Here is a 27,486-nt window from a genome sequence, read left to right as displayed (position 1 = left end):
CCTGTGCTTTCGGTGTGAGAGCGGAACATTTTCCAGCCGTATTGATTGGCCAGGCTCGTGACTCCCAACAAATCAGACGGACGATGGGCGGGGCTTAGTCTAGGCCACAGAGCGGTGCGCACTGACTGAGGTGGCTGGATCAGTGCCAGATCGTGCATTTCAAAATAAAATGGTTTTATCGGCAAATCGGTTTTGAAAATGGCCGATGACGATAACAATAAAAATGCTTAATATCGGCGCCGATAATCGGTCGACTCCTAGTAATTAGATTACTTTTTCAAGTTACTAGTAAAGTAGACGTGCCAATATTTGGTAATACGATATGAATATGCACGATATTGTTATCGTGGGCACTTCAAAATACCGTGAATAATTATTTATTATGAAATATTCACATTTTTATAATACGTTTTAAGAATACTTTCCCCATCAACTGTATAAAATGCACAACACCGCTGTATGCTGCGTCAAAAGGACACGTGCACTCAGATGTAAACAAGCCCAACGCGCATGAGAAGCACATGCCGGAATGAGTGAAGGAGACACGCTGAATGAAAGTGCACCTTAACTTTCTGACAACAGAAATGCAGCGGTTACCCCAGAAACAAAGCCATTCAGTTTTTTTGAATTTGCAATGCTGTTCATCACGGCACCAAATACCTAATACTTAAAGACTTAAAGGTACAATTTGTGATATTTTTTTCCGCTAGAGGTCGCTAGAAGCCTATTCAAAACAAAGGCGTAGTTTGATGACGTAAAGTTTTAGAGTGGAAACTTGGGACATGTGGTCTCCATCTCAACGGACGGTGCAAAAGAATAGGGATTGAAGTCTGGAAGAACTCATGTTCGTGGAAGCGATTATTAACGTTACTGTAGTCTGAAGCAGAGCAGGACCGAGTGTTGCGGGAGCTGAACGAGGAGCTGGAGCGATTGATCAACACACGCCTCACGAGCAGTTTTTGCAGTTTAGTCTCTTTGAAACATTTTACTTTATACATTTTTTGTGTTTTGCTTTATTGTATTTAAATGTTCAGAGTTCTTTTTATTATAAGAAAAAGAGTTTTTAAACCTGTTATACTATGACAACACTTCTTTGGAAAATTATTTCAATATCGTGATAATACTGTATACTGTGATAAAAGCTTTGTTACCGTCACACGCCTATAGTAAAGTAACGCATTACTACCTTTCAGCCTGAGGCTTATTCATTTCACTTGGTGTGAAAGGGCCCTTACATTTGCCAAAAATAGAACTTTTTTGTTGTTATTAAAAACAAACAAACAGGAAAGCCCAGCCCAGGAGAGAAAAAGTAATGCAAAAGTAATATAAAGTATTACTTTCCATAAAAGGTAACTAAGCAATGCAATTAGTTACTTTTTTAGGGAGTAATGTAATACTGTAATGCATTACTTTTAAAAGTAACTTTCCCCAGCACTGTCCATTTAGAAAATAGGGTACATTTTCATTTCATGGTGCCTTTCAGTAAGTGAAAGGTTAAAAAACTATTGATTTTATAATGTTTATGGCAACACAGATGTAGACTAAATAAACAAACAACTAATATGGCTCCTTCCTTTGATAGATAGGTACTGGTAAAGACACTAAAGGATTGCACAGACATTCCCACTGGAGTACCACTTCAGAGACCACGCTAGAAGAAAATTCATCCCATCATATCAAAGGTGACATTCTACAGTGTCATTGCATAAGCATTACATAAGAGCAGTAGACTGCTTCAGTCACCTCCTTGAGCCAAGGAAGCAGAGTAAAACTGACATGGGCAGTGACAAAACAGGACTTTATGTCCAGGACTAATACATGCTTCCCTAAAGCAAGTCCCCTCTATGTTGGTCATTGTGGTCACAGTCTTTGGCCACATTTTTGAAGGGCTCTAAAAATAGATTGTGGCCAGAATGTGCAACTAGCCAGAAGGACATAAATGGGACTGAATAGATAAAATCTCAGTGCAAGGCTGTGGCTGTGGCTGCCACAAAGTGTTTGTTTGTTTGTGTGTACCTTTCACTGCCTGGCTGAAATTCAGACAAAAGGGATGGTCTGCGGCGGTGAGGCTGGGACAGGGAGCCATGGGGCAGATGGGAACCATAGTCCCGAGCATGAGGGTGGTAGTCCACCAGTCCACCAACATCCTAAAATAAACATGACACATTTCAAATACTCAGAAAATGAAATTGTATGAAGAATGTGCTGGCTGAAGTATAAGTTATATGTTAACACTTTACAATAAGGTTCATTAGGTAACTACATTAGTTAACATGAACTAATAATGAACCACTTATGCAGCATTTATTAATCTTTGTTAATGTTAATTTCAACATTTACTAATACATTATAAAAATCTTGTTAACATTAGTTAATGCACTGTGAACTAACATGAACAATGAACAACTGTATTTTCATTAACTAACATTAACGAAGATTAGAAAGTATAGTAACAAATGTATTGCTCATGTTGTTCATGTTAGTTAATACATTAACTAATGTTCAACTAATGAACTTTATTGTAAAGTGTTACCAGCAGTTAGATGATTCTATTCTATATTAAATGCAATGTTTCCAGATTAAATCATGCTCCTTACGACATGAAAAAAGGGAAAAAAATCCCAGATCAGTGCTAAATTCTGAGAATAATTATTCTAAGTCCTTGATACTCAACCCAAAGCTTACAGATATCATACAGCCCTTTAGTTGCAGCTTAAAGTCTTACTTTTTGTGTGAAATTGCTCACGTCCTATCAGTCATGCACCTACTCAGAAAACTAATCCATCAATTAGAATTAACTAATTAAGAGTCTCAAACTCTGAAGTGTTACACAGTTACTAGTTATATTGCTAGTTTAGGCTAAATTTTATTATGACTAATATTAAGAATGACCAATTTTTTGGAGTCAAACGTTATACGAAAACAACATCTGCTTTATGTCAGATATATTCCAACATGAACAAAGGTTTGGATGAGGAAGTGTTTCACTTGGATGGCTAGGGTTGAGTCCCACTGATCTAGATCTTCAGTGTGTTTAATAAGAGCAAATGGTAATCTCTGCTGGATGAAGATGATGGCTGAGGGTCAAATCTCACATGATTAACAGGACACATCCTATGCAAGATAATTCTTACCTTTCTCAAGATAAACCAAACCAGTCAAGTCAATGTTCAGATCTATCTGAATGTCGTAAGAGTGTTTGAATGCTTAGTAGTGTATAACAGCCACAGACACACATTACTATTACATACTGTATAACAGTTAGTGTAACACTTTTTAGCTCATTGGTCAAAGTAACAGGTGACTTGTTAATGATAACTAATGCGATTTTCAAGTTTTTGTTTTGTAGCCAGTAAGTGCAGTACCGTATGGGCTCTCAGCTGCAGAGGAAGGGTGGCAGGACTAGGAAGGTGACGAGCGTCCACTGCCCTCCGACCCTGAGGCACTGTATGAGGGTGCGAGGACATGCTGACGATGCAACTTCCTCTACACTCTAAAAGTGGGTGTGGTCTTGTCACAAACGCTGTGCATCATGGGGTGTTGAGTCCTGGCAGTCACCGACCTGGAAGGAACAAGAGAGAAAACATTGTAGATTAATTGTTGTTAATAATAATAATACAATTTATTAACACAATCTAAAAAAAAATCACAAAATATCTAATTGGACCTAATTTAAGAAAACCCAGAGAGAACAACTGAGAGTCTGATCACAAGAGAGAGAGAGCAACACCTGCTGCTGGCCGGATACAAGTAGGCAAACTGTGTGAATGAATGGATCACTCTGTATCCCCCTCTCATCTCTTTTTATCCTCATTAGGGCAGATGGTGTGCTGTGCTGCATGCTGAAACTCCCTTTTTTCACAGGTACAACAAAAATACACAGTATGGCTAAACTAAGTTAATATTCGAAGTCCCTTTAAGGCAAGTCAGTTTAGCGACTATCTTGGTAACATCCCTGACTGGCTATTTTCTCTACAGCTCTACAGCCTACTTGAATGAGGAAAGACAAATCAAATTAAACAATGCCTGGATCATTTAATATTCATCAACTTTGTGAAATCAGGCAAAAGAGCTTACTGTAAAATGTATGCTTAACTCTCAAGACCATGAGCAGTTTTACAACATGTTCTATTGAGATGGCAGAGAAAATATCAGCTGAACTAGAATAAAACTGCAGCAAAGAACTTTACATTTACCTCTACGTTTCCATTAAAATCCATTTAATCTACCAGTTTTTTTGTGTTCTCAAAGCATCACTTAACTGTCAGACAGGAGAGAGTGGAGAGCCAAGAACACAATGCAGTCTTAAAAGTCTGACAGTGTCAATCAGAGGTGGTGTTTTCACAAGCCCAGTTTCCAAAAGGAGCTCATCAACACTTTTCACCACAGTGTGAACTGGAGACAAGAAAAGCAAAGCCCCAGGTGTTGAGAGTGCCAACCCAGCATGGATGAATCCCAAACAAACCATGCAATGCCCATGAATTCAACGGACATGAATACAATGCTCATGCAAAAACGTCACAAGCAAGTGAGACCTAAAGGATGGGTTCACATAATGTTAAAGCAGTGACCTTACAAGGACCATCGCAAACAGATGTTACCCGCAGGGTTGCTTTGTAACAAGAAGCCAAGTAGTGTGGCTTGTTTTGTTCAAATACAGGCCCACTTGTGGTATGATGGTGTTCCTACAGCTCAGAAAGATGAAGTGAAATAGCAGACCATTGCCCCTTTCACTTGGGTTTCACTAAAGATGTCTTCAACAGGTGACAAGAATAGAGATGGTATTAACAACATTAACCTAACAGCCTAACAACATTAATATATAAAGTGTAATTCTAAATTTTATCTATTTAAAAAAAGAGATTATAATGTAAAAATTATAATATTATTGCATGTTTTGATGTCCACATATTTTTGTTCAAGAAATTACAGTGGCTGTAGCATTTCTATCATAAAGTGGCCAAATATTAAAGATTAAGTGAACATCTGAATTAAATGTTGTTTGGCCAATATTAAACAAGGATTTGATCTGCTGTAAAGTGGGACAACAACAATCACCAGGCCATTGGCACACTCTGCAAGCATTTGTTATAATACTTAATGTACATAAGTTGATTTTTATATTATATTATGTAGGGGTGTAACGATACGCTCAGGTCACGATACGGTACGTATCTCGATACTGAGTTCACGATACGATACGTATCACGATATTTTGAAAAAAATAGATTTATTTAAAAAAAATATTAACAAATTTCAATAATTTTCCTTGTTGTACATACAAGATCACATTTCAAGGTTTAAAAAAAAAAAAAGTTAAATTTAACATGATCACATATCGCATCTAAAAATGCATGGAAGACGCGGCCGCACCGCTTCTTTCCAAAGCGCTTGTGCTCCCGTGGCGTCGGTCGTTGCTATGCAACCATGAACTGCACTCTCCGAGAAGAGTAGGAAGTTTCAGCAAAAGATAATTTGATTTCTAGCCCTTGCATTACCTTTACTAATAGATATATTTATGGAGATAAGATATAAAAACCACCCTGTACAGCTATGATCAGCTGTTCGATGTTTTGTTACAGAAAAGCCGAAGCTGATCGGTTGGTTCTTGTCACATGACCTGCGGTGCGCTTGTGGCATTCTGAAAAGTTGATAATTTTTCATCTCGATGCACCTGGAAAACGCACTGCATGCGTGTCGCGACCGTGTTGCTTCCATTATGAGCGCAACTGCCGCGTGACTACATTTGAAATAACTGACTTGCTTGCAGAAAAGACGCAATATGTGAACGGCCCCACAGAACTTCTTAAAGCAAGCATCTTTTGCTTTTCTGTGAGCTCAGCTGTTGCTGTGGCACTGCAGTGAAAGAAAGCCAAGACTTTTCTCACGTGACCAAGCAAGAGACTGACGCAAGAAATGTTTAAACCTGCTTGCAAGATTCGATGTGTGCGCGAAACACTTACTGGACTACAGAGCTGATTGAGACACACCCTTAATATGCGGTGACAGCCCAGCTTCTCTCACTGCCACTTCCATGCATCATTCTACGATACATATCGTAACATTTTTGCATCGTGAAATATCGTACTGCGATATATCGTTACACCCCTAATATTATGTATTTTAACAGTGTTGTTCTATAAAACCATATGATTACCATATGATACTTTATTTGAACCAACAACTATACAAGTAATTTTAAACTCTATTGTTTACTTAGGTCTATTTTTATTACCACAAAAAATTAAAAATAAATAAAAATATCTGATTACTCGATTAATCACAAAAATAATAAACTGATTATTTGATGCCTTATCTGAGGTAAAAGAAAGAGACAGCCGATGTGAAGACAAGTATCTTGGGAACCGTGGTGACATACAGATCTGTGGTGATCAGTTGTGGGTAAAAAGTTGGTAGATCACCCAAACAGACACACTTCTCTGAATGGGCTTTTCCCCCTGTGATTGCTGTGTGTCATTATCCCTCCTGCTCAATAGACATACAAACCCACTGCCATCTCAAGGGGCCCCCTGACCTCTCTCTCATAGACACACAAATTACCATGTGAGAGAAGTCCATCTCTATAGACAGAACAGTTGTGTGTCTACTCTAAGGCTGCACGATATTGAAAAAAGAAAAAAAAAAAGGAAAAAAAAAAAACCTGTCATTGCAATATTTTGTTTTTCTTTGATATATATATATATATTGCGATATGAAAAAGATTCACCAGATGACTTGAATAGCTCTATTTAGAAAGAATTAATCGTTCTAGGATGATTCGGGTGATTTTGTAGGTGAGTGAATACACAGAAAATAATGAACAAATTACAGGCCTTGATGAATATAATAGAATAAAGATACAAAAGAAATAAGTTATGCTTTATATTTTTCAGGTAAGTCTAACAGTATTCAGGTAAAAATGAAATAACCAAATATAAAAATAACACTGCATAGTCTTCACTGTATAAATTAAATATAATTAATCTGTGTTAAAACTACAAATGTTATATTTCTCTTTGTCTTTTGTTTGTTAACATTCATGATGCAAAACGCAGCAGGAATAATAGGCTGCTGTCACTTTAAGACCAAATGCGTGGATCCAAAATGTTGTTACACACTCTAGTTTTTTCTTTCTCAATTGTTCACCTAAGCCATAAGCAACTGTGTTTAGGAGAATACTCGATGTTTAAGTGCATTTTGACGATTTTTTATTTTTTTTGCATGTCTGTTCAGGCACAAATAGACGTGGAGAGAACAGCATTCGGTGTTTACGTGCATCTGCATTGCTCAGTGAGCACAGAAAACAGCTCAAATGGTATAAAATCGCTTGAATGTTTACACTGACAGGACCTGAAACACATTCAAATGATAACCTTTCATTGTATGATGGTCAAACTTTGCAATTAATCCGAGAATCACATTTTTGAAACGTGGTGTCTGTTCCGTACAGATTAATGATCTCTATACTTGACATCACACATCCTGCCATGTAACTATCGTGGATGTGCACATCGCAATTTCGATATATCATGCAGCCCTTGTCTACTCTGTACATTAAAACTTAAAACAAGGTCCTCAAGTGTTGTCAAATTCTTTGACATTAAAACAAATTCAGGTCCTCTACTCTAAACCCCTGTGGCTCTTTTACTACACAAAGCGAGGCACACTACCGTCCCTCTTCCTTCCTGTCTGTCACTGAATGATTTACATGGAAAGAGCAGAACGCTTGGCCGTGCTTTACTGTGCTGGGTGTATGTGTGCTGGGGAGGAGATTCAATAGTCCAGGAATGTTTGGAGCTCTGAGGAGAAACAAAAAGCCTTTATCATCCTGAAGGCACATTGTAGAATAACACATGAAGCCACATGCAGTGTCAAATCAATCACACATAAAAAATTCTTTGTTTTTGAAATAAGACCACTTCTTAAACGAAAACTCTGGGTTAAATCTGTTTTGCATGAGTTGTGATGCTGAAGATAACCACATATAACAATTTCAACTTGTCATTAACTGTATCCAAACAAAATACTGTTCAAATTTTGGAGATCAGAAATATTTTTTAATGTTTTAAAAAAACGGCTCTTAAGTTCACCCAGGCTACATTTATTTGATCAAAACAATTTAATTTTTTTTTATATATATACATATAATGAGAGAAGGTCATGACAGAAGATGCTAATTGACCCTTTGCTGGGAGTTTGATTGACAGGCAATCTAACCAATCATAAGGCTTAATCCGCCATTTTGTCCGGCAAAGCAGTCAGGGGAGTTAGCAGATTAATGAAGGTGGACTTGAACTTGAAAAATAGTGTGTACTGACGTCTTTCCGTGGTTGAAACAACATTGCTTTTGATGTTCTTTCATGTTTATTTGATGCTATAAATTAACTAGTAGGAAGAGATGACCAGTTCACGAGGCGCTTGAACTGAGGCAATACAGCGATCGGTCACAACACATTAAAGAGCCACAAAATGGTATTTATTGTTTATATTTCTTTAAAAAAAAAAAGACAAAATTTGAAATTTGAGACTTTTTTTTCATATCAAAAGTAACCTGCTCTGTCTTTTCTGTCGATGTGTTGTCAGTGTCCTCCTTGCTTCGTGATGTGGTTTTCACTGCGTGAGAACATAATGTGTGGTGTGAGATCGGCATGGCTTGTCGGATGTAACAACATTAACTAAAGGTGGCAGTTCTTTGTGAACGGTCAATTCAGAACAGAACAAACGTTCAATAAGATCACACTGAGGTGGTTATCATACAATTAGCTTTGTTTTTGTAATTATTTACAATCAGCATCAGTTTTGCATTAGGGGCTTAATCATGAGTCTGTTGACAGGCTTCATAAACCAGCCTCCCAAAGATTTAAAAGATTTATTTAAAAAGGAAGACACTGGGTGTGAAGTGCACATGTGTCCGGTATGGCTGATCTACTGGCACAGTATGAACTGTGGAAATCTGGAAACAAACTTACCACTGTTCTCTGGCATCATCTAGCTTTGTGAAGGAAAAAACCACAACTGCTACAACAAAAAGAGAGAGAGGAGGAGAGAGAGAGACTGGGAGAGAAAGTGAAAGATAACAAGAAAGAGGAAGAGTGAAAAAAGAGTGAGGAACAGCAAAAGACCTGGAAAGTATTCCTGTGGAATGAGAAAGAAAAGAGGAGATATCTGTATGAGAAAGAGAGACTAGGCCCTCAGACAGAAGGGGAAACACATGCCCTGGCACGGATACAGACACCCACAGGCAAACTCATGGCTGCCTGCCAACAGCACGAATGAACTCACTTACCCCTCTCTCTCGCTCTCTCTCTCTCTCTCTCTCTCTCTCTCTCTCTCTCTCTCTTTTCTCTCGTTCTCCCTCTTTCAATCACAGCACTCACTCATTCCCAACTCTTTATTCTCCCTTTCTAGGAGTGGCTGGCTTTTGTACGATCACTCTCCCTTATTTTCTCTCCACCTCGCTCGTGTTACATCTCTCTTCCTACCTTTTTCCGCCTCTCGTTCTGCTGATAAACACTCAGCTTGAAAGAACTGGAAAGAACCAGTGCTAACTGCCTTACCACTAACCACTGTGTATTTCTATCATTCAAACACACATTTTAGGTTGACATCTTGCATTTTATTGACTCACAAAAGCCAAGCCCAGTTCTTCTGTGTCATGATGGACGTAATAAATGTGAGGTGTAAGTGCTGGAAGAAAGGCATCAGCTGATGAGCTGGGATCAGGTCCCTCCTGCTGGCCCCGTAATGTCAGAGACAGCGTGAGATGGGTTGGCAGTGTGCATGTTCCCATCCATCTGCATCACCGATGTCTACGCCACAACATCTCCCATAATCCCATGGCACAAAATGCCACTTCAATCAGCACTGTCATTATCACCTCTAATTTCCCACCTTCAGTGTTTAAGCTCGAATGTTAAGTCTGGCTTTTAGTTTGAATCTGACACTCTCTGTGAAGCATGTTGTGTATTAATTAGTGCACCACATTTAGACAGTAGAAATGTTGTCAATCTAATTTCTATCCTCTGAAGACAGGCTGTATATCATCCTCTGGTGGAAAAGGAATGTCTTGAGGCAGAAATATATACGGAGACGAAGCTCTTCCTTCTCATTCTGTCAGTACGGATCAATCTCCTTCCAAATAAAGCAACTCTTCACAGATTATCTGGATTTTTCTCATTTAGCCTTTCTGCCGAATGGACCTTTCCAGTTCTGAGATGGAAAAACTGAATCAGGAACAACTAACATTAGAGGTTGGTTGGTGGAATAATGTCCGCACTAAGTAAAGCTTTCAGAACAAAAACAACTATCTAGCAGTCAGGTTTAGGGCTGCACGATTTGGGGAAAATGTCATATTGCGATTATTGAGGTCAATATTGCGATTGCGATTTGCGATAGCGATATAATAAACAAATAGTATCATGAGTCATCTTGCTTGGTTCTCAATGAAAATACACACACAGATTACTGATAATGCTGAAATGTGTATTTCTCAACTCAAACTAGCAACAACAGCAAACAAAAGCGTTTTCAAATTAAAATATTTTTATGAAATTAAATAACATCTTTGCACTACTGCAAACTTGTTATAATCCCATTTAAGATATTTGTTTCTTTACTAATCTGTAGTGGTTCAACGGATCACAAAACTCACGGTTCGGATCACATCACGGTTATGACGTCACAGATCGGAAAAGTCATGACCATGCGCGCCACACATGCCACTGCCTAAACTGAAACTAACTGGCCTTCTTTTTATTAGCGGTGTATAAAATGGGCAAACAGCTCGCAGATAATGGGTTGTTGTCTGCACACATGTATTTTTTTATTTTTTTATTTATTTATTAACTTATTATTATTTTATTTCATAAAATCGCAGCATTTTGCGTCATATAATCTCACAAGCTTGACATCGCGATTGCGACTGCGATATGATTAATCGTGCAGCTCTAGTTTATACCCAACAAAGTCACTGCCAAAAATCTTGGATGTAAACAAATAATAAAATACCAATACAGTTTTTTTGAGAATTGATACAGTATCTGCAAACATATCGCGATATTCAAGTATATTGATATTTTAATCACACCTCTATGATTTTGTGTTCAAGAAAGATCTATTGTTATCATCAATTACAACTTTCACAAAAACAGTTGTGCTGCCCAAAATTTTTGTGGAAAAAGTAATACATTTTTCAGAATTCTTTAATACGGAGCCCCAGACACGACATGACATTTTACTCTCCCTTTTGATCAATTTGGTGCATAATAATTTTTTCAGGGTTTTTCCAGCATAGAAAATATTTTGCCATTCTGCAACTAAAAAGCTTTAAAAAAACCTCCCATTATCGTTTGTTCAATGCACAGCGTAGACAGCTTCATTGGTTATAATTGGATTTTTCGCAAAGGAGCTGCTTTGTGTACTTTGCGTTGTAATTGACAGCTTCAGTGATAGCAGCGATCTTTGCTCGCTTTCTGTATACAAATATTTATTTTTCAAGCTGCTGACTACACATTGCAAAGTTTCTGGATTGACAACCATATTTAAATGTGCAATTGAATCTGAATGACAATGATAACCATAGCAAGGGACTGGTGAGATTGCCGATACACAATATTATCATTAGTTAATGCAATTAATTATTTGATCATTAATTTGCTTATGTACTTGTTTATTTACTCATTTATTTACTTCATATTATTATTACTGGAAATGAGAATCTATGAGAAAATTAATATTTCTCGTGGACCATTTTTATTACTAACTTTTCAAATCAGTTACTCAGTGTCTTTTACATATAAATGTACAGATTTTAAAATATAAAAGCACTTTGTTTTATGATCTTTCCTGAGTTATTATTTTTTATTTCATGAATAAATAGGATAAGTTAATATTATTACCCTACATGGGTAGGGTAGTTTGTGTGTGGATGACTGCATTCATCCGCTGAAGACCATTTTTGACAGAGGAAAACAAACAGCCTCCTTCCTGTTCTAAAGACCTATTTACAAGATGTTAAAATCAAAAATTCAATTGACAAAGCATCTTTACTCCTCATGCAGGTTGATGTTTTATTTACATTACACATTAACTAGTAAGATGCAAGCTTTTGCATTAACAAGTCTTTGGTGTGTGAATTTTGTGGAACAAGCCTTTAAACAGGAGCAGTTTTTTTGGTGCTCAAACACACACACATTCGTCGAGCAGGATGAATGACATGACAGCTGTTAGGATGCACCTTCACCTGCATCCAGCAAAGCTTTTAATATCACTATTGCTTACATGCACTCAGTGACTGCAAGTAGATGAGGTTTTTGTGTCTATAGTGGGCCCGCTGGTAAAGACCTGTCCTGTGTCTGTGTGAGTGTGTGTATGTGTATGTGTATGTGTATGTGTATGTGTATGTGTGTGAGTGTGAGTGTGAGTGTGTGTGTGTGTGTGTGTGTGTGTGTGTGTGTGTGTGTGAGAGAGAGAGACAGACAGACAAGACAGACTGTATTTCCCCTTTTCAGTGCCTCTTTCTGTTCTCTCCTCTGTACCACCCCCTCTCTCTCCTTTCCTCCCTCTTTCCCCTCTCATCTGACCTTTCCATTGTTCTTTCAGCCAGCGGCCCCTGTAGCTTATTTGGGGTCACAGTGCAGGGCAGCTGTCTGACCTCTGTGACGGGCTGTGAATAAAAACACCCTCCCCCTCTTAACACAGTTAAAACTGTCTACTACTGTCCGCATTCTCGCACCCATATTTACAGATCTGGACTCGAGTCAAACGCTTACAGCTCTGTGCAAAATTACATTCAGAGCGACGAATGCTAATCATATTCACCTTCAAATCCCATCATCAGCCATCTGCCTTCCAACACTGCTGATAAACCACACTACCATAATTCATATTTAAGGAGTTTCTGAATGGATGCCAAATGGGAAAAGGCCAATAAACTGTATGCAGAGGTTGTCAAGTTTGACCAAAAATAAATAAAAGATAATTAAAAAAAAAAAAAAAAAGACAAAAAGCTAACAGTGAGTCCTGATTTTTGAAGTCCAAACCGGGAAGTACCATCATTTCCTACTGTTTTGGTGTCCAGTAACACTAACTACGCACATTTATGGCACATTGGCTTACATTACAACCCGACATCCTGACAGTATTTCCACTCTGCTCTCAAATACATAGACATCTCCCCCATCCCCCACCACTCAAAACACACCAGCACGGACACAACCCCCACCCACCTGTACATCAACGGCTAGACCATTTTCAGCACTCGTGTTTTGACAAAAAGCATCATGAAGAACCACACAGAAGATCCCCAAACAGCACGTATGAACTAATGATATACAAATAATCATAAACAAATAATCTATAACAGACCTACAAGGAACAACTACAGTTACTATACGCTCATAAGCATGCATACAACCTGGTCCCTTTAACAAGCACACACAAAGAGAGAAGAATTTGTGTTGCATAACGGCAGAGTGAATGACTTACCAATAATGTGCAGGATAATCTACGCTAATCCTTTCTGCCTGCATCATTCACGATCAGTGTCTTTCTGTGTGAGAGAGCAAAACCATGACTGTTTTGATCAAGGTCACATAATGAACCACAAGGTGCTTCCACGTGTCTGTGATGGCAGGGTACAGCGTACACAACTTCACAACTATAGAGGTAACACAGGATGTAGACAGCCTGAAAACAGAGTGATGCTAGAATCTTGTGTATGCATGCACACACAAACACTTGTCACAGTGTGAACCACAAAACACTCTCATGACTAGGAATGTTGTACAAATGGCAGTAACTGAGAACACTTCATTCGCACCACAAAAATAAAACATTAAACAGTTAATCACGTGCTCATTCAACACTATTACAGAGAGGGTGTCAAGAAACTAAACTGCTTTAAACAAAGACACTGAAATACAAAAATAGCAAGACATGATGCAGTGGCCAAACAAGTCCATCTAACTTATGTTCGCATGCACTTTAAAAATAGAGATCAATCACACTAAAACAAAAATGAATTATTTAAATGCACCAGTCCATTTTTACTGAAGTTGACCTAGATAATGTGATGGTAGCTTGGCTTTTTCCAGCAATTTAATCAAACTTTTTGGAACACGACAGGCCTTGGCAAGGTTTCATAAAATAAACACAAAGCAACAAAAAAATTACTAATTTATTAATTAATAATCGAGAATCGATTTAAGCAAATCATGACCCAAAGAATCGATTTGAATCAAATTGTGAGATTCCAAAAGGTTCCCACCCCTTAATTAAAATGCGAGGCTAAATATGAAAATACTGAAAATGTGACCATAGCAATAGAAGGGACAAAAGAAATGTCAAAATAGATCTGTGTATTAAGTCTTGCAGTGTAAATGCAATACTAATATTAATAGCATTAATACTTAACTAATTACATTTAATATTTTTATTTTCAATATAGTGAATATTTAAATTGGCAAGGCTTAAACATACATGCAAATGACAAACTTTCATGACGATGCAGCACTGGCCCGATCGGGCCAGTGACAGTTTGGGCAGTCCTTTTTGTCGAGCCCTGGCAATGTAACTTTTTATGTTTGTTTGGTTTTTATTTTGATAACAGGCTGCGATGTCAAGTTAGCAATGTTAGAATTTGTATGTTGTGTGCAAGGCACCTGTGCAATTACTTGTGGAAACGACTTAAAATACTCTGTCAATTATGCTCATACAGATAAAAATAAGACATCATTCAAAACTGTAAAGGGTTTACTTTTAATTTTACTTTTTACATGATTAAAACAAAACATTGAGCTTTTGTAAAATTTCCTGTTTTTTTATAAAAAAAAAAAAAAAAAAAAAAAAAAAAACAGATGCCGCTTTCTGCCATCTCAGTTTCTTTCCCTGAACTGGTTTGTGAAACGTGTCATATAAATGAACTGAAACTCAGCATATACTAGTAGCAGCACAGTTTTTTTTTCTTCTGTTATTTAAGTGAATATTTTGCATATAGGCCCATTCCTTATATATATTATATTAATTATATATAATTTTTTTTTCCTGTTTTTCTTCATTCAGAAGTGCTGAATGTGTGTGATGTGTGAATTATTTCTGTTGTTTATTTCTGTTGTTGTCTATTTGCACATGTAAAACTAAACCCATGGAAACAAATGTTGACATTTTAAATGGGTCACAGACACTGATCCATTCTAATTTAATTCTAATTTAACAATCTTGTCGGTTAACAAGCGTTGGTTAATGGTCAGGAAAAAAAACAAAACAAAATAAACATCCCAAGTAAGAATGTGTGGATGAGTGTTCACACTGCCCTCAAAAACCACATAAATACAATATGTACATAAATAGTCTCAGGTGCAGATTAAAAGTCACTGAACACAAAACAAACAACCATGCACACATCTCAAAACCTCCCACAGGATGAATGAGAGTTGCATCAGGTGTGTGTGTGTGTGTGCGCGTGTGATAAACATCTCCACCCGTTTCCTCTCATCAAAACAAAACACACACAGTTAGCAGGGGAACACCAGTAGCCTCTCTTCTAGCACTCCAAACCCCAAACACACTCCCGCTGGCTGTCGGCAGAGCTACCCTTTTGTCTGCCAAAGCTGCTTCAGACAACCATTTTTCAGCAGCGGCCGAGCAGAAAATGAGATTCCACCATCAATAACCTGCAAGCCTCTTCTTAGCAGTCTGGAATTTCCCCCTGAGCCAAGCGCTCACATCCTCCACAGTCTGGAGAGAGAGACGTCACAGACGAAGACTTTACAGTAAAGCTATGAATGGATATTAGAGAGAGGCTGGGGAGAGGGGCTTTTGGAACTGGGAAAGTCTCAATTCTCTAAGTGCCTTTGTCTCTAAGGCTGTCTTCTTTTGTGCAGAAACCAAACCAAGGGTCATGGTTGCTGAGGGTAACTCAAGAGCTCACAATCTCTCCACTCCCCCTCTTCTTTTCTTACACCTCTGCTTGACACTTGCTGAGTGCATGTGTGTGTCTGAACTCACTGACCCCTATTTCTTCTTCTCTCTTCGCCGTTCATCGTATCCTGGGCTATCTAAAAATGTGTGCTGAAATGCAAGTTTGTTGCAATCAGCTAAATTAACGCTTATGTGATCACATTTTCTGCAAAGATTTCCTCTTTCAGGCATAAATCAAAAACAGCTTTTATTAATGCTTCAAACTAAAGGTTTCATTTGTTAACATTAGTGAACATGAGCTAACAATTAATACAACTTCTATAGGATTTACTAATCTTAAATGCTAATTTCAACATTTACTAATACAACCTCTGCAAAAGTTGTACATTAGTTAGTTAATGCACTGTAAACTAACATGGTGAAGAAATTTGAAAAGAGATGAAGATAGAGAGATCTGTAACTCACATAGTGAAAGATGCTCAGTGATAGCTGCTTTGCTCTTGTGCCGTTTATACAGGTGCACCCAAACAACCCTTTGGCATTCTGTTAGCATGACATCATCAGTGCTTAACATAACAATGATCTGAAGACCGACAACATCCGTCTACAGTCTAACACACTTCATATGATACTCCGTGAAGCCCTCTCAAATGTAAACCCTTACACATCAGGGCTCAACGCTAAGGATTTTTTCTGCTGGCCAGATCGCCCAGTGGTTCAAATTTTTACTTGCCCTACCAAAATTTTGCTGGCCCCAAAATAAAAAAAATAAAATAATAATAAAGTAAAAGAAAAGAACACAGGCCTATAAAATAAGCCTAAGTTATTGTTTTTGATACATGTAACGGACACCAAAAGTTACTAGGTTAACTCAAATATTTTTAAACAAGTAAACAGTAAGTAATTAAATAGGAACAAATAATCTAATTACAAGTAACAGCACAAATAAATACAACAGAATAAACAAATGAAATAAACAGTGCTTTTCAGATTTTTATGTAGGCTTAAACAGGAGATTTTCAGGTACAGAAATTGTAATCTAATGTATAACTATATAATTAACTATAGATTAAACTTTATTAACGTTATTCAGTCAAGAGTAGTTACAGATGCATAAATATAGATTTGCAATGTTGAAAATATAAAAAATTAAATACTATTATTTGAAATTATTTATAAAATGAAAAGATACTTTAAAATGTGAAATTAAACCCGCCAGTAGGTGGCAGCGAATCACTGTTAATAAGCGAGTCATTGAGATTTGAGTCATTCAAACAGCTGATTCATTGAGCGAAACAGGCGATTTGGTGTCTAAAATGTAAGTCAATTAATATAAACTGCTTGTTTATTAAACTGTACATTGTATAAAATCAATATCACATTTGTAATCATGCTGATATTTGGAGAAAAATGGTGCTCTGTGTAATATTGGTTAACTATATTAAATTATACACATATAAAAGACATACAGGGGTATTTTTTATCTTTAATTTTGAGGTTATTCTAAATGCATTTTAATAGACTAAATCACGCAGTCAAATCGTGCACTCTAAATATGCACGCGCACTAGACTATCCTACTAAACTGCGTTATTTAGTGCATGCATGCACTCAATGTGTGTGTTTGTTTGGTTGGTTTTTGTAAAGTAGGGGACATACTCGATTATGTCAGATTGTTAAATAAACAATTACAATATCATAGACAATATATTGTCTATGATATTGTAATTGTTTATTTAACAATCTGACATAACGCACACCCCTACAACAATGGCCCGATCGGGCAAGTGACAGTTGTCAACTGTCCCGAGCATTGTTCACACTGGCCATCGGGTAGTCCTTAATGTTGAGCCCTGCACATTTCCCAAATGTCCAAATTCCAACTAATCAGCTGTTTAGCATTTTTTTTTAAAAATATTTAAAATAAATAAATAAATAAATAAAATATATATATATATATATATTTTCCTGGATTCCTTTTTTTTCCATTTTATTTATTTTTTGACTCCACTTTAATGGTTAAATTAAATTTTAGTAATCAAAAAGCATGTCTAATTAATTGAAATAATGAATCTTGTCCAATTTACCAACAATTTAATTTAAAAATTAAACTTTTTTGTCAAACAATGTGCTGCACAACAGAGCTTTACTGTTAAAATTAAAACATGGAAGAAACACAGATTATTGTTTAAAAATATATTTTAATAATTTATTGTTAAATTAATTTATCTAAATTCTACTGTACAATGGTAATATGTTTGTCAAGTTAAATCTAACTTTTATTTTGACGGTTTGCCTAGAGCTTTGAGTTTCTCTGTGTTTATGATGGTAGTTTTCTCAAACGATGCAGTTAATGCTGATGAAGTGACTTTCAGAGCAGCTCTGAAGATGAATTTGTGCGTTCATATAGTGAGGCAACAGAGGACGAAAACACAGCGAGCGTCGCACGTGCTTCAGTGTGCGTGCGTCCCCGCGCGATTGTGTGTGAGGTAAATGAAACTACACTTCCGCATCATTCATTTTAGAGTTACACAGGCATGCAGGATTCATGTTTAAATAGTCTTTTTGCGGTTTAATATTCACAGACACTAGTCTATATCGCGATTCAATTTAAGTGTACTGACCTGCTTTAAAGTCATTCATCAAAAATTTGACAAATTCCGTGACATTCCGCATTATATAGTAGATAAATTCCGTTTTTATGAATGGATTCCGCGATTCCGTGATCGCGGAAATTATAGGGCCCTAAATCTGCAACCACAAAAATATTTGGATTTATTACAGTTCATCACGGAGAAGCTTTGATCGCAGATTTAGTCGCAGCAAACAGCCCAAGCGGCTTGTGAGTCGTGACTAGGGCTGGGTACCGAACTCGATACTTTTTAGGTACCGATCGAACTGCCTCGATACTATCGAGTATCGAAAAGTGTCTTGTCATTCGGTACCAAATTTCGGTACCTCAGAATGGAGCCGAGGAGAGGGGCGGAGAAATGCTTTCGCTGTCTCGTTGAGGAGCAAGTAACGTTGCGCTACATTATTATTTAAATCTAAATATATACTATACGCGCGAGAGAGACCCTATGTGCGAGAGGGCGAGTGAATCAACGGTTTCGTTTTCAGTTTATCTCCGAATGGACGGGTGAGAAACGGCTGTTTATGTGAGCAGCCGGTTCACTACAGATACTGTTAACAGAAAACAAAAGTGTGGCACTGCCTGCAGAAACAGCGGAACGCGCGATGTTTTTTAGACTAGTTATGGACAGGTACAACACACAGCAGCTTTACATCAGCGTTCGTCCCTCAAGTCTATGGAAACACGCGACCGGTTCGTGACTCTGCCTCTGGCTCCAGAACGCGAACAATTCTGCTGAAAAAGGGGTATCCGCGTCCTCCTGATACCGCGGATAATCTGCGGGTCGGGCCAAGTAATAAAAAAATAACATTCAAATTAATTGCGGGTGGATGAGAGATGAATCATTAATGTGTTGATTTTATTAAAGACACAGAACTCTTATTTCACGGTAAGACGCAACGAACTTGCGTCACTCTTACTTCCGCTTTGATCTTGTTAATAATAATTAATTTTTTGAAGAACATTTGCTGAGTGATTTAAAAAGAGCCTCACATACTGAATGTTTGCATTGAAAACTAAACTTTATTAAAACTATTTGCACTGATTTATTGTGTTGGGTAAATTTTGTTAATTTGTGCTTTTTTATTATTCCCCGCAGTGGCTCAGGAGATGAGTCTTTGAGTCTGAAAAAAAGTCAACAAAGTTAAAATATAAAACCAAAGATTTTTTTGAGGTTATGTAATCTTGTTTAAACAGATTTTATAAAATTGGTATCGGAAAAAGTATCGTTTAGGTATCGGTATCGAAGTCAAGGTATCGGTATCGTCTCGGTATCGAACATTTTTGAACGATACCCAGCCTTAGTCGTGACAGAACACGGACTGACTGAATGACACTTTCATTTAAGCAGAATATCTTAATGGTGATCGCTGAATGCAGCTTACTTGTTTTTCAATGTTTTCAGATCATCAGCCCTTCTTCCACAGTATAGAGAGAGCGCATTCACATGGTTTCCAGATTGCAAAGATTAAGTAAAACTGGGCAGAAAATGAATCCGTTTAACAGAAAAACAAACAGGAAAGCTCGTATTAGAGGCTTGTCCTGCAGTCTGTAATATTAAGTCTCCTTTTTTACATTTTAGTCTCGTCTTTTTTCACCAATGATACTGCATGTTGATATAGTCAGTTATCGTTTAATGAACTTATTGTCATCTCGCCTTAGTCATGGGTAAAAAGCTCATCAACAAACATTGTGTCATAGATTTCATTTACGAAATTAACACTACCAAGTAGGGATGTAACGATTCACTCAACTCACGATTTGATACGATTCACAATACTGGTTGCACAATAGGCTACGATTTTCTAACAATTTTTTATTTTTTTATTTTTTTTTACAAAATGAGATTTAAGACAAATTATAAATGAGAGTGTATCTTTTTATTATTTCTCAGACAAAATGCTGTATATTTTTTGTGAAACTGAAAGATCTTTATAAAAAAAAAAAAAAAAAAAAAAAAAACTAAATTGAAATTTTAAAACATCTTAAATCAAATAAATAAACAAAATGCAACCCAAAAATAAAATGTTTACTAGGGCTGCAACTAACGATTATTTCAATCGTATTAATTTCCAACCTTTTATTCAAAAACAGAATTGACAGTGCAAATTCACAGTGCAAAAAATCCTCAGAACATGCAAAAACAGGTTGCTCTTTTAACATCCCTGAGCTGTTAAAGTAATAAAAAACAAAAAACAAATGAACTAACACAAAAAACATTCTTTACATCTGCCAAATATATATATTTTTTTTTTAAATAAAGTGCACAAAAAGATGTATATTTTTGTTTAAAGGGACCTGAGCTGTCACAACAATAAATCTTTTTTTTTTAAATAAAGAAAACAAAATCAATTCAGAAAACTTAACAGGATTTGTTTGAAAGGTGGAACTTCTTCTCTACACTACACTCACTCACTCAATCACTCCCAAATATATTTGTCAACAGTAACCAATATGGGACAAAGCACAGAATAAATACATAACAACAGATCAGTGTTAATTTTGACAGCAAATGTTTATTTAGTTTTAGTCATAGTCTTTTGACTAAAATGCCATTCAGTTTTAATCATGTTTTAGTCATTTGAATTGTTTTAGTAGTTGACTAAATATCACAAGATTTTAGTTGACTAAATCTAACGGGTTTAGTTAAATTGTAATGCATTAAGAATTTCTCTAAAATTTCCAAACCCATTATATACTCCTGGAGAAAACATATACTGTATTAACCTATTAATATGAATAATATTAAAATTTGAACATGCAATACAGATACAGATTTAACTGCTGTGACATAAAAAAGACATTATCTCATTTAAATAAAACCACTCCTCCTAAAGAAGAACACAATGTCTTCTTTTCAATGAATGATATATGCATTCTTTATAACAACTTGCATACAACATTCCTTATGGATTAAATATAATTAGTATATTATAAATCCTAAAGCTAAAGAGCAGTGAGTGATTTTCTCTGTCTTTTCTTGTTTGATTAATATTCACCCTTTCGAGCGTGAGTTTAAAATATTTTATAGTTTTTTTAAGGCGACCGTTATTTTAGAACGTTTGCCTTTAATGTTTCCATAGCGACGCGTCTTGCGTGTCACGAGCGCTGAACGATAACACTGAATGACAGATGGATCGCTATTATTTTGTTTTTCCTTGTTTATTTAAAATATTCACAAACTTGCTTACTCTCCAATGGTCTTTCCTCTACCTCCGCTCTGCTATTTATCCATTTATTTTTGCTCCGCTCTGCTTCACGCTCAACCGCGCTTTTTTTAATACTCAAACATCGTCTTATTGAGAGGCATTACAGTCGCGCGACACAACGAATCAATAATGAAATTCGTTGCAAACTCTTTTAATAATCGAATTTTATCGATTTTATCGATTCGTTGTTGCAGCCGTAATGTTTACACTAATGACCATTTAGCTTGAGATACACCAAATACTTATTTTTGAAAAGTCTATGCTCCTCACAAACAGGTAATGAAACAAGTCTTGCTAAATGCATCAACCTGACCAGATGGATAGAAATCACATACCTTGCAGAATGTAGTCATGCGTTACATTGGGGGGGAAATAACATCTATTATCAGTGTTCATATTCTCAGATAACTGAATGCCATTGTCGGTGCTGATTAACATAGATAAATCAGTCAACCTCTGCTCACCGTAGACTGTTGCTGTTATTAGATCAACAGACACTGATAGAAAGCACAGCTTCTCTTCCAGTAAAGTCTTGGGCACTCTTCCACATGAGTCAATACTTTATTATGCTGCTAGAAACTCACTCACACACACATAGCAAACTCATAGTGGATCCAACTACCATACAAAATCCACAAGATACAGCCCTCATATAAGATATCAGGTAAAGAACAGAGACCTGAGGAGTATTCAAGCTAAATGACATGAGGGCTAAAGAATTTATTACAGCTTAAGAACAAGCACTTGGAGATTTAAAGGGATGATGGTAAAGACATATTTAAATCTCAAATACAGAGCTGTGTCCAGCTCATAGCTCTAAACGGGCCACTCTGGACATCCTACAGGCTTGCAAAGAAAACAATGGGACATAGGATGTGTCAGAGAGATTTTTCCAACAGGCAATTTCCACTTTCTTGCCTTTGGCTATCCTTCTCCATCTCAACTTGATTATTTTCCTACCTCTCTTGATTTTTAACTGACCCCCATGATTTTGTTCATTTGAATAGCATAAGCTACTTACGGTATTAGAAACAGTAGTTTTTGTTTATATCATGTAAACAAGCTTTTTGTTCATAGATACAATTTTACATCACTGGGCTCATTCAAAACACTCAATATTCCCTAGCTCATATTATGCAAAGAAATCCCAAAGCTGGCATTCATATTCAGAGGAGTGACTTGCATGGAGAAAGAAGATCCTTGAAGTCAGCAGTAAGTGGTTGATAGCAGGAAGGTGCAGTCTGTTTCCATTCCATCGTCACACACATCTGTCAATTTCGGCCAGTTCTTACACACACAGCTGCTATATGCTCTGCTACGCAAAATCTGTCCAGCCCTCGCATCCTGTTTCATAAGCAGTTGCTTGTTTCATAATGGGCCAGTGAGTACAAAACCCTGAGGCAGAGAGAGTCACCACCAATACACTACACCCTCACAACTGCTGCTGAGGATAATGTAAGCTAATGAAGAAAACACATCAGATGCATGACAGTCAGCCCACACACAGCCTTTACTCTACCCTAATATTCAGTTCGAAGTGCAGGTCGGGTGAGAATCCAGAGAGCAGCTGAGCTAAACTCAAAACACAGACATTAGATACACTGACTGGTAAAAAGATCCACTCAAACAGAACGGGTGATAAAGCCTTGCTTGCACACTTCAGAAAGCATTCCATAGATTTTATTCACTGATTTTTTTCTGTCTTCAATGATAACTTCCTATCGCAGCCATTAGGGCATTTGCTGATTACTTTTACCAAAAGTGCAAATAATTAGTGATGGGCCTAAACATATATTAGCCAAGTAATTTTGAGATTATTAGCATAATTGGTCTCACTTGGCTGATTAACTGAAGCATCTCTTGTTTCAAGTCATAAAGGAAAAAAGAGGTTCTGATAGTCTTTTCCCTATTGTGAACTATATCTGATCGGCATTTCAAACCAAAAAAAAAAAAAAAAAAAAATTATATATATATGATCGATTAATTTTGTCTAGGGATGCTGCGAAATGAAAACTCTGGGCCAAAACCGAAACTTCTGGATGCACTTGGCCGAAATCCAAAACCGAAAATGCTTCTTAATTATTTATTATTTTAAAATTGCTTTTTTTGTATAATTGTATTTATATTATACGTTTTAATGAAATTCAATCATTTTTATGATACTGAATTTTAAAAATAAAAGCCAATAAAATACAACAACCACAAACAACACTTATATTGAAAGTAACACTAACATTTGACAGGAAATATATTAATGGGCAATTCCAGCGTTATGGACGTGACATTTGGAGTCAAAACTTGAATAAACGCTCAAAGAATGCATTTAATAGTAACATATTGAACCGTCTATTTATATATTCATAATCCCTTACTAAAGGAGTCCAGACATTAGAAAAATGTCAGTCTATTCAACTGTTTTATATTTTAGATGAGGGAAATATACAGCGTTACGGACGTGACAAAAAAAAGTCACTAAGTTTTGGGTGACAACATATTTTTTAAGAATTCTGTGAATTACATTGCGCAAACCAAAAGTAATACTGCCCACTGAATGAAGAAGGGTTGGCTCTTCACAGAGCATAAAATAATAATTTTATTTCATTTTTCATGTTCGCATTAATGAGGAAAAAACAACGTTACGGATGTGACAGTTTTCCGTTACGGATGTGACCGGTCTGAAAGCGGCACAAAAGACTGGTTTAAAACTGCTTTAAAACTTTCACAGAGACCTCAAGCAAGCATTTAAACCACCAAATACTGAAATCTGGGATACCAGTATGGTAAGACTCCACAATTTATCAACTTTTTACTAAACTTTATACAAATGTAACGTTATACTCTGTAGTGCAAAAGGTTATGGATTAGACCTATTTCTCATGTTGACAAGCATGTGCGTTGTTCAAGAATCAATTTAGAAACCATGATTTTCCTTCTTACAGAACTGCTTGCTAAAATACATTGACAAATATTAATGTTTATCATAAAGCAGTTTAAAATCGCATGTTTTCCCCACAGTCAGGTGAACCGATTGACACTATTGCCAATCGCAATCAAGTCAGTTTTATGTTTTGTGTATGAATGACCACACGGTTTTTTTCGTCTAGTTTTCAGAGTTTAAAGCGGAGTCTTGAGTCAAAATGATCAAACTTTATTTCAAGTCAAAATTATTGCAATCTTATTATTTTCATTTTGTCAGCTTGATCGCGCGGATTGTGATCAATAGGCTAGGCTATTCATTTTTAACCAACCGGTAACGCGACATCCCAATTCCCGAGGGAAGTGTCCTATGAGACACAATGCTCTTCTATAAGTTGTACTGTATCATATAGGCCTACCTTTTGATGTTCATATTTCGTTCTCTGGCAAGAGGAAGAGAAGATCGGTTCATGTGCACCTGATCCGCCGCTTACAGGCGCTGCAGTAGCTAATCTGTCACGCGCCGTAGGCTATTAAAGAGCGACATCTATTGTTTAAATTTTGTTATAAAATCGACTGAATTTGAAAGTTAAACCTTTTTCATATTAAAACTAACAAAGCACAAAGAGTATTGCGATTATTGGATATGTTCTGATATGGTAAGCCTGAAACAGATCACAGCAATATAAAGAAGCAAACTCATAGGATTTAATATGAAGCGTCCGTAACGGTCACGCCCGTAACGCTTATTATGGTTGTTCAGAGCAACGTAGTGAAATGAATTGTTGATCCTAATAAGCATAAACATAATTTAGCTTTGCACATAAAGTTACAAGTTATTTGCATTTATAATTGTTATATGACATAAACTTAATCTTTAAAACGTTACGGACGTGACAGAGCACTGAAGCGTCCTGACCTCTTTATTCTAGCTCTTATAAATTCATCAGGCAGTGCTGTTATGACTAAATGAGTGTATTTATTTCTCAGGCATGTATCCATCTTTCTACACAATGCTTACTGCTAAAATAAAGTTTAAAAAAATGGGGTCTTTAATCCCTTTTTTGAAAGCATGAAATATGGTTGGTTGAAAATTTAATTTAAGCATTGTTGCTTACCACATATATTGTGGATAAACAAGGCAATTTTCTTAACATTTCTGTTAGAGCACATTAATACAGTATATTACAGACCTAAATGGACAAATTAAAAAGGGTTTTGTTCTTTTGGTTAAAACTTTTTTTTTTCATGGTAAAGATGACCTTTGCCTATCTCACGAGACGAGACTCGAGATTGAGTTCAAGAGATGAGACAAGATTTTTACATACTATTTTTAAGAAATTCTCAATGGCGAAATACTTGACTAGAAAAAAATATTCTGCAGGTGTATTTGAAATGTTTTAACTAATCATCTCGTAATGAATGTCATTCAGTTCTGCTTTCTGAGTATGAATTATCATATACAGTAAAAGACAACAATACTCAAGTACTGTAAAAGGTTTTGCTACTAACTCAACTGACTGAATTCTCTTCTGTATGATTTCGGTCTCTTCAGACCTTACTGTACATGATTTATGAGCTTCTACAACTTTAGACCTCCTAACTGAACTCCTTTCCACAAACTGATCATTCATTGTCATTCATTGTTAGTTCATGATAGTTCACAGTGCATTAACTAATGTTAACAAATGAAACCTTACTGTTTGTGCTTAATAAGATTAAGAGAAAACTGTTATTCGTTTTTTTATGGTAACACTTTACAATAAGTGCAACCAAAGTGCAAATAAGACCAAATTTTTCTTTGATACAGAGCTAAGAGATGGTTACAACTACGCTGCCCAGCCTAAAATAGCTTTCATATTGAGAGATATCTGTATTCATCAGGGAGCCGCTTTCAAAATGCGGGGTATTGAAATCACGTTTGAATGCGTGCGCGCATTTACTTTCACTTTTAGCGATCGTGCGTAACTCTGTAAATATGGAGTGGTGGCAACCGTTATCCAACTGAAATAAATATTTTTTATTTAAATACAAAGCAAAACGACAGTGGAGGCGAAATGTAAACGAAGCGGTGGCATATTCTTTCCTAATCATCCTAACACTCTGTCATGGCAACAACCTCACAAGACTACTTTTGGCTCGTCACATATTAGTCTCGCGAGATCTCGTGCCACGAGATCTCGTCACATCCCTATTAAATATCAATATATTATTCATTTCTATGCAACAGAATCAGATTAACAGATTTATTTTTTCACCAATTATCCAAATATTATATATATTAGGGCTGGGCGATATATGGCATGCAATTGTCACGTGCATTTCGTCAGTAAAGCCGGTTTCCTGAATGCCGCTAAATCGCCATCACCTGCTTTCAAATGGAGCGGCATTTAATAGACAGAGCCGTAGTTCACTGACAAGCCACGCAACATCGTGTTCATTATCGAAGGCAATCAAGGCCTTCGATAATGAACGCGATATTGCGTGGCCCTAATAATATATATATATATATATTTTTTTTTTTTTTTTTTTATTATTATTATTTTTTCCCCAGTCAGTTCAGTCAGTTTTCTCTTTCGGTCGATAATTTTCGGCGGCCGAAATTTCCGTGCATCTCTAATTTTGTCCATTGAGAATTGATTGGATTATTAATGTTTGACAGGATGTCCCACCCTCACACCAGTAAACGGTCATCAGAGAAGAGATATCACTCCAAGAGGAAGGGCAAATTATTTTGATTAAAGATTATGAGGGTGCATGAAGTATTAAAAAATAATGATATGCACAGATAAATCATTTATAACAAGTAATG

The 27,486-nt window shown here is 36.5% G+C and overlaps 1 protein-coding gene across 5 annotated transcripts in view; it reads right to left on the bottom strand.

Annotated features, from left to right (window-relative positions):
- The window catches only part of ncor2 (nuclear receptor corepressor 2), a 124,156-nt gene that overhangs the window by 90,591 nt on the left and 6,079 nt on the right, over positions 1-27,486 (bottom strand). For 3 of the 5 annotated variants that reach the window (XM_067395116.1, XM_067395121.1, XM_067395120.1), the window contains exons 2-3: positions 3,366-3,562; positions 2,017-2,147 (exon numbers count right to left, since the gene is read on the bottom strand). In XM_067395116.1, the coding sequence (XP_067251217.1) occupies positions 2,017-2,147; positions 3,366-3,467 (233 nt within the window). In that variant the 5' untranslated portion in view covers positions 3,468-3,562. Of the gene's footprint in view, positions 1-2,016; positions 2,148-3,365; positions 3,563-13,485; positions 13,622-22,941; positions 23,010-27,486 lie in introns of those variants that run through there. The other 2 variants (XM_067395119.1, XM_067395117.1) reach the window with 2 other exon arrangements.

The sequence above is a fragment of the Chanodichthys erythropterus genome, chromosome 9 (genome assembly GCF_024489055.1).
Source record: "Chanodichthys erythropterus isolate Z2021 chromosome 9, ASM2448905v1, whole genome shotgun sequence".
Lineage (NCBI taxonomy): Eukaryota > Metazoa > Chordata > Actinopteri > Cypriniformes > Xenocyprididae > Chanodichthys > Chanodichthys erythropterus.
This window is presented reverse-complemented; position numbering and strand designations above follow the sequence as displayed.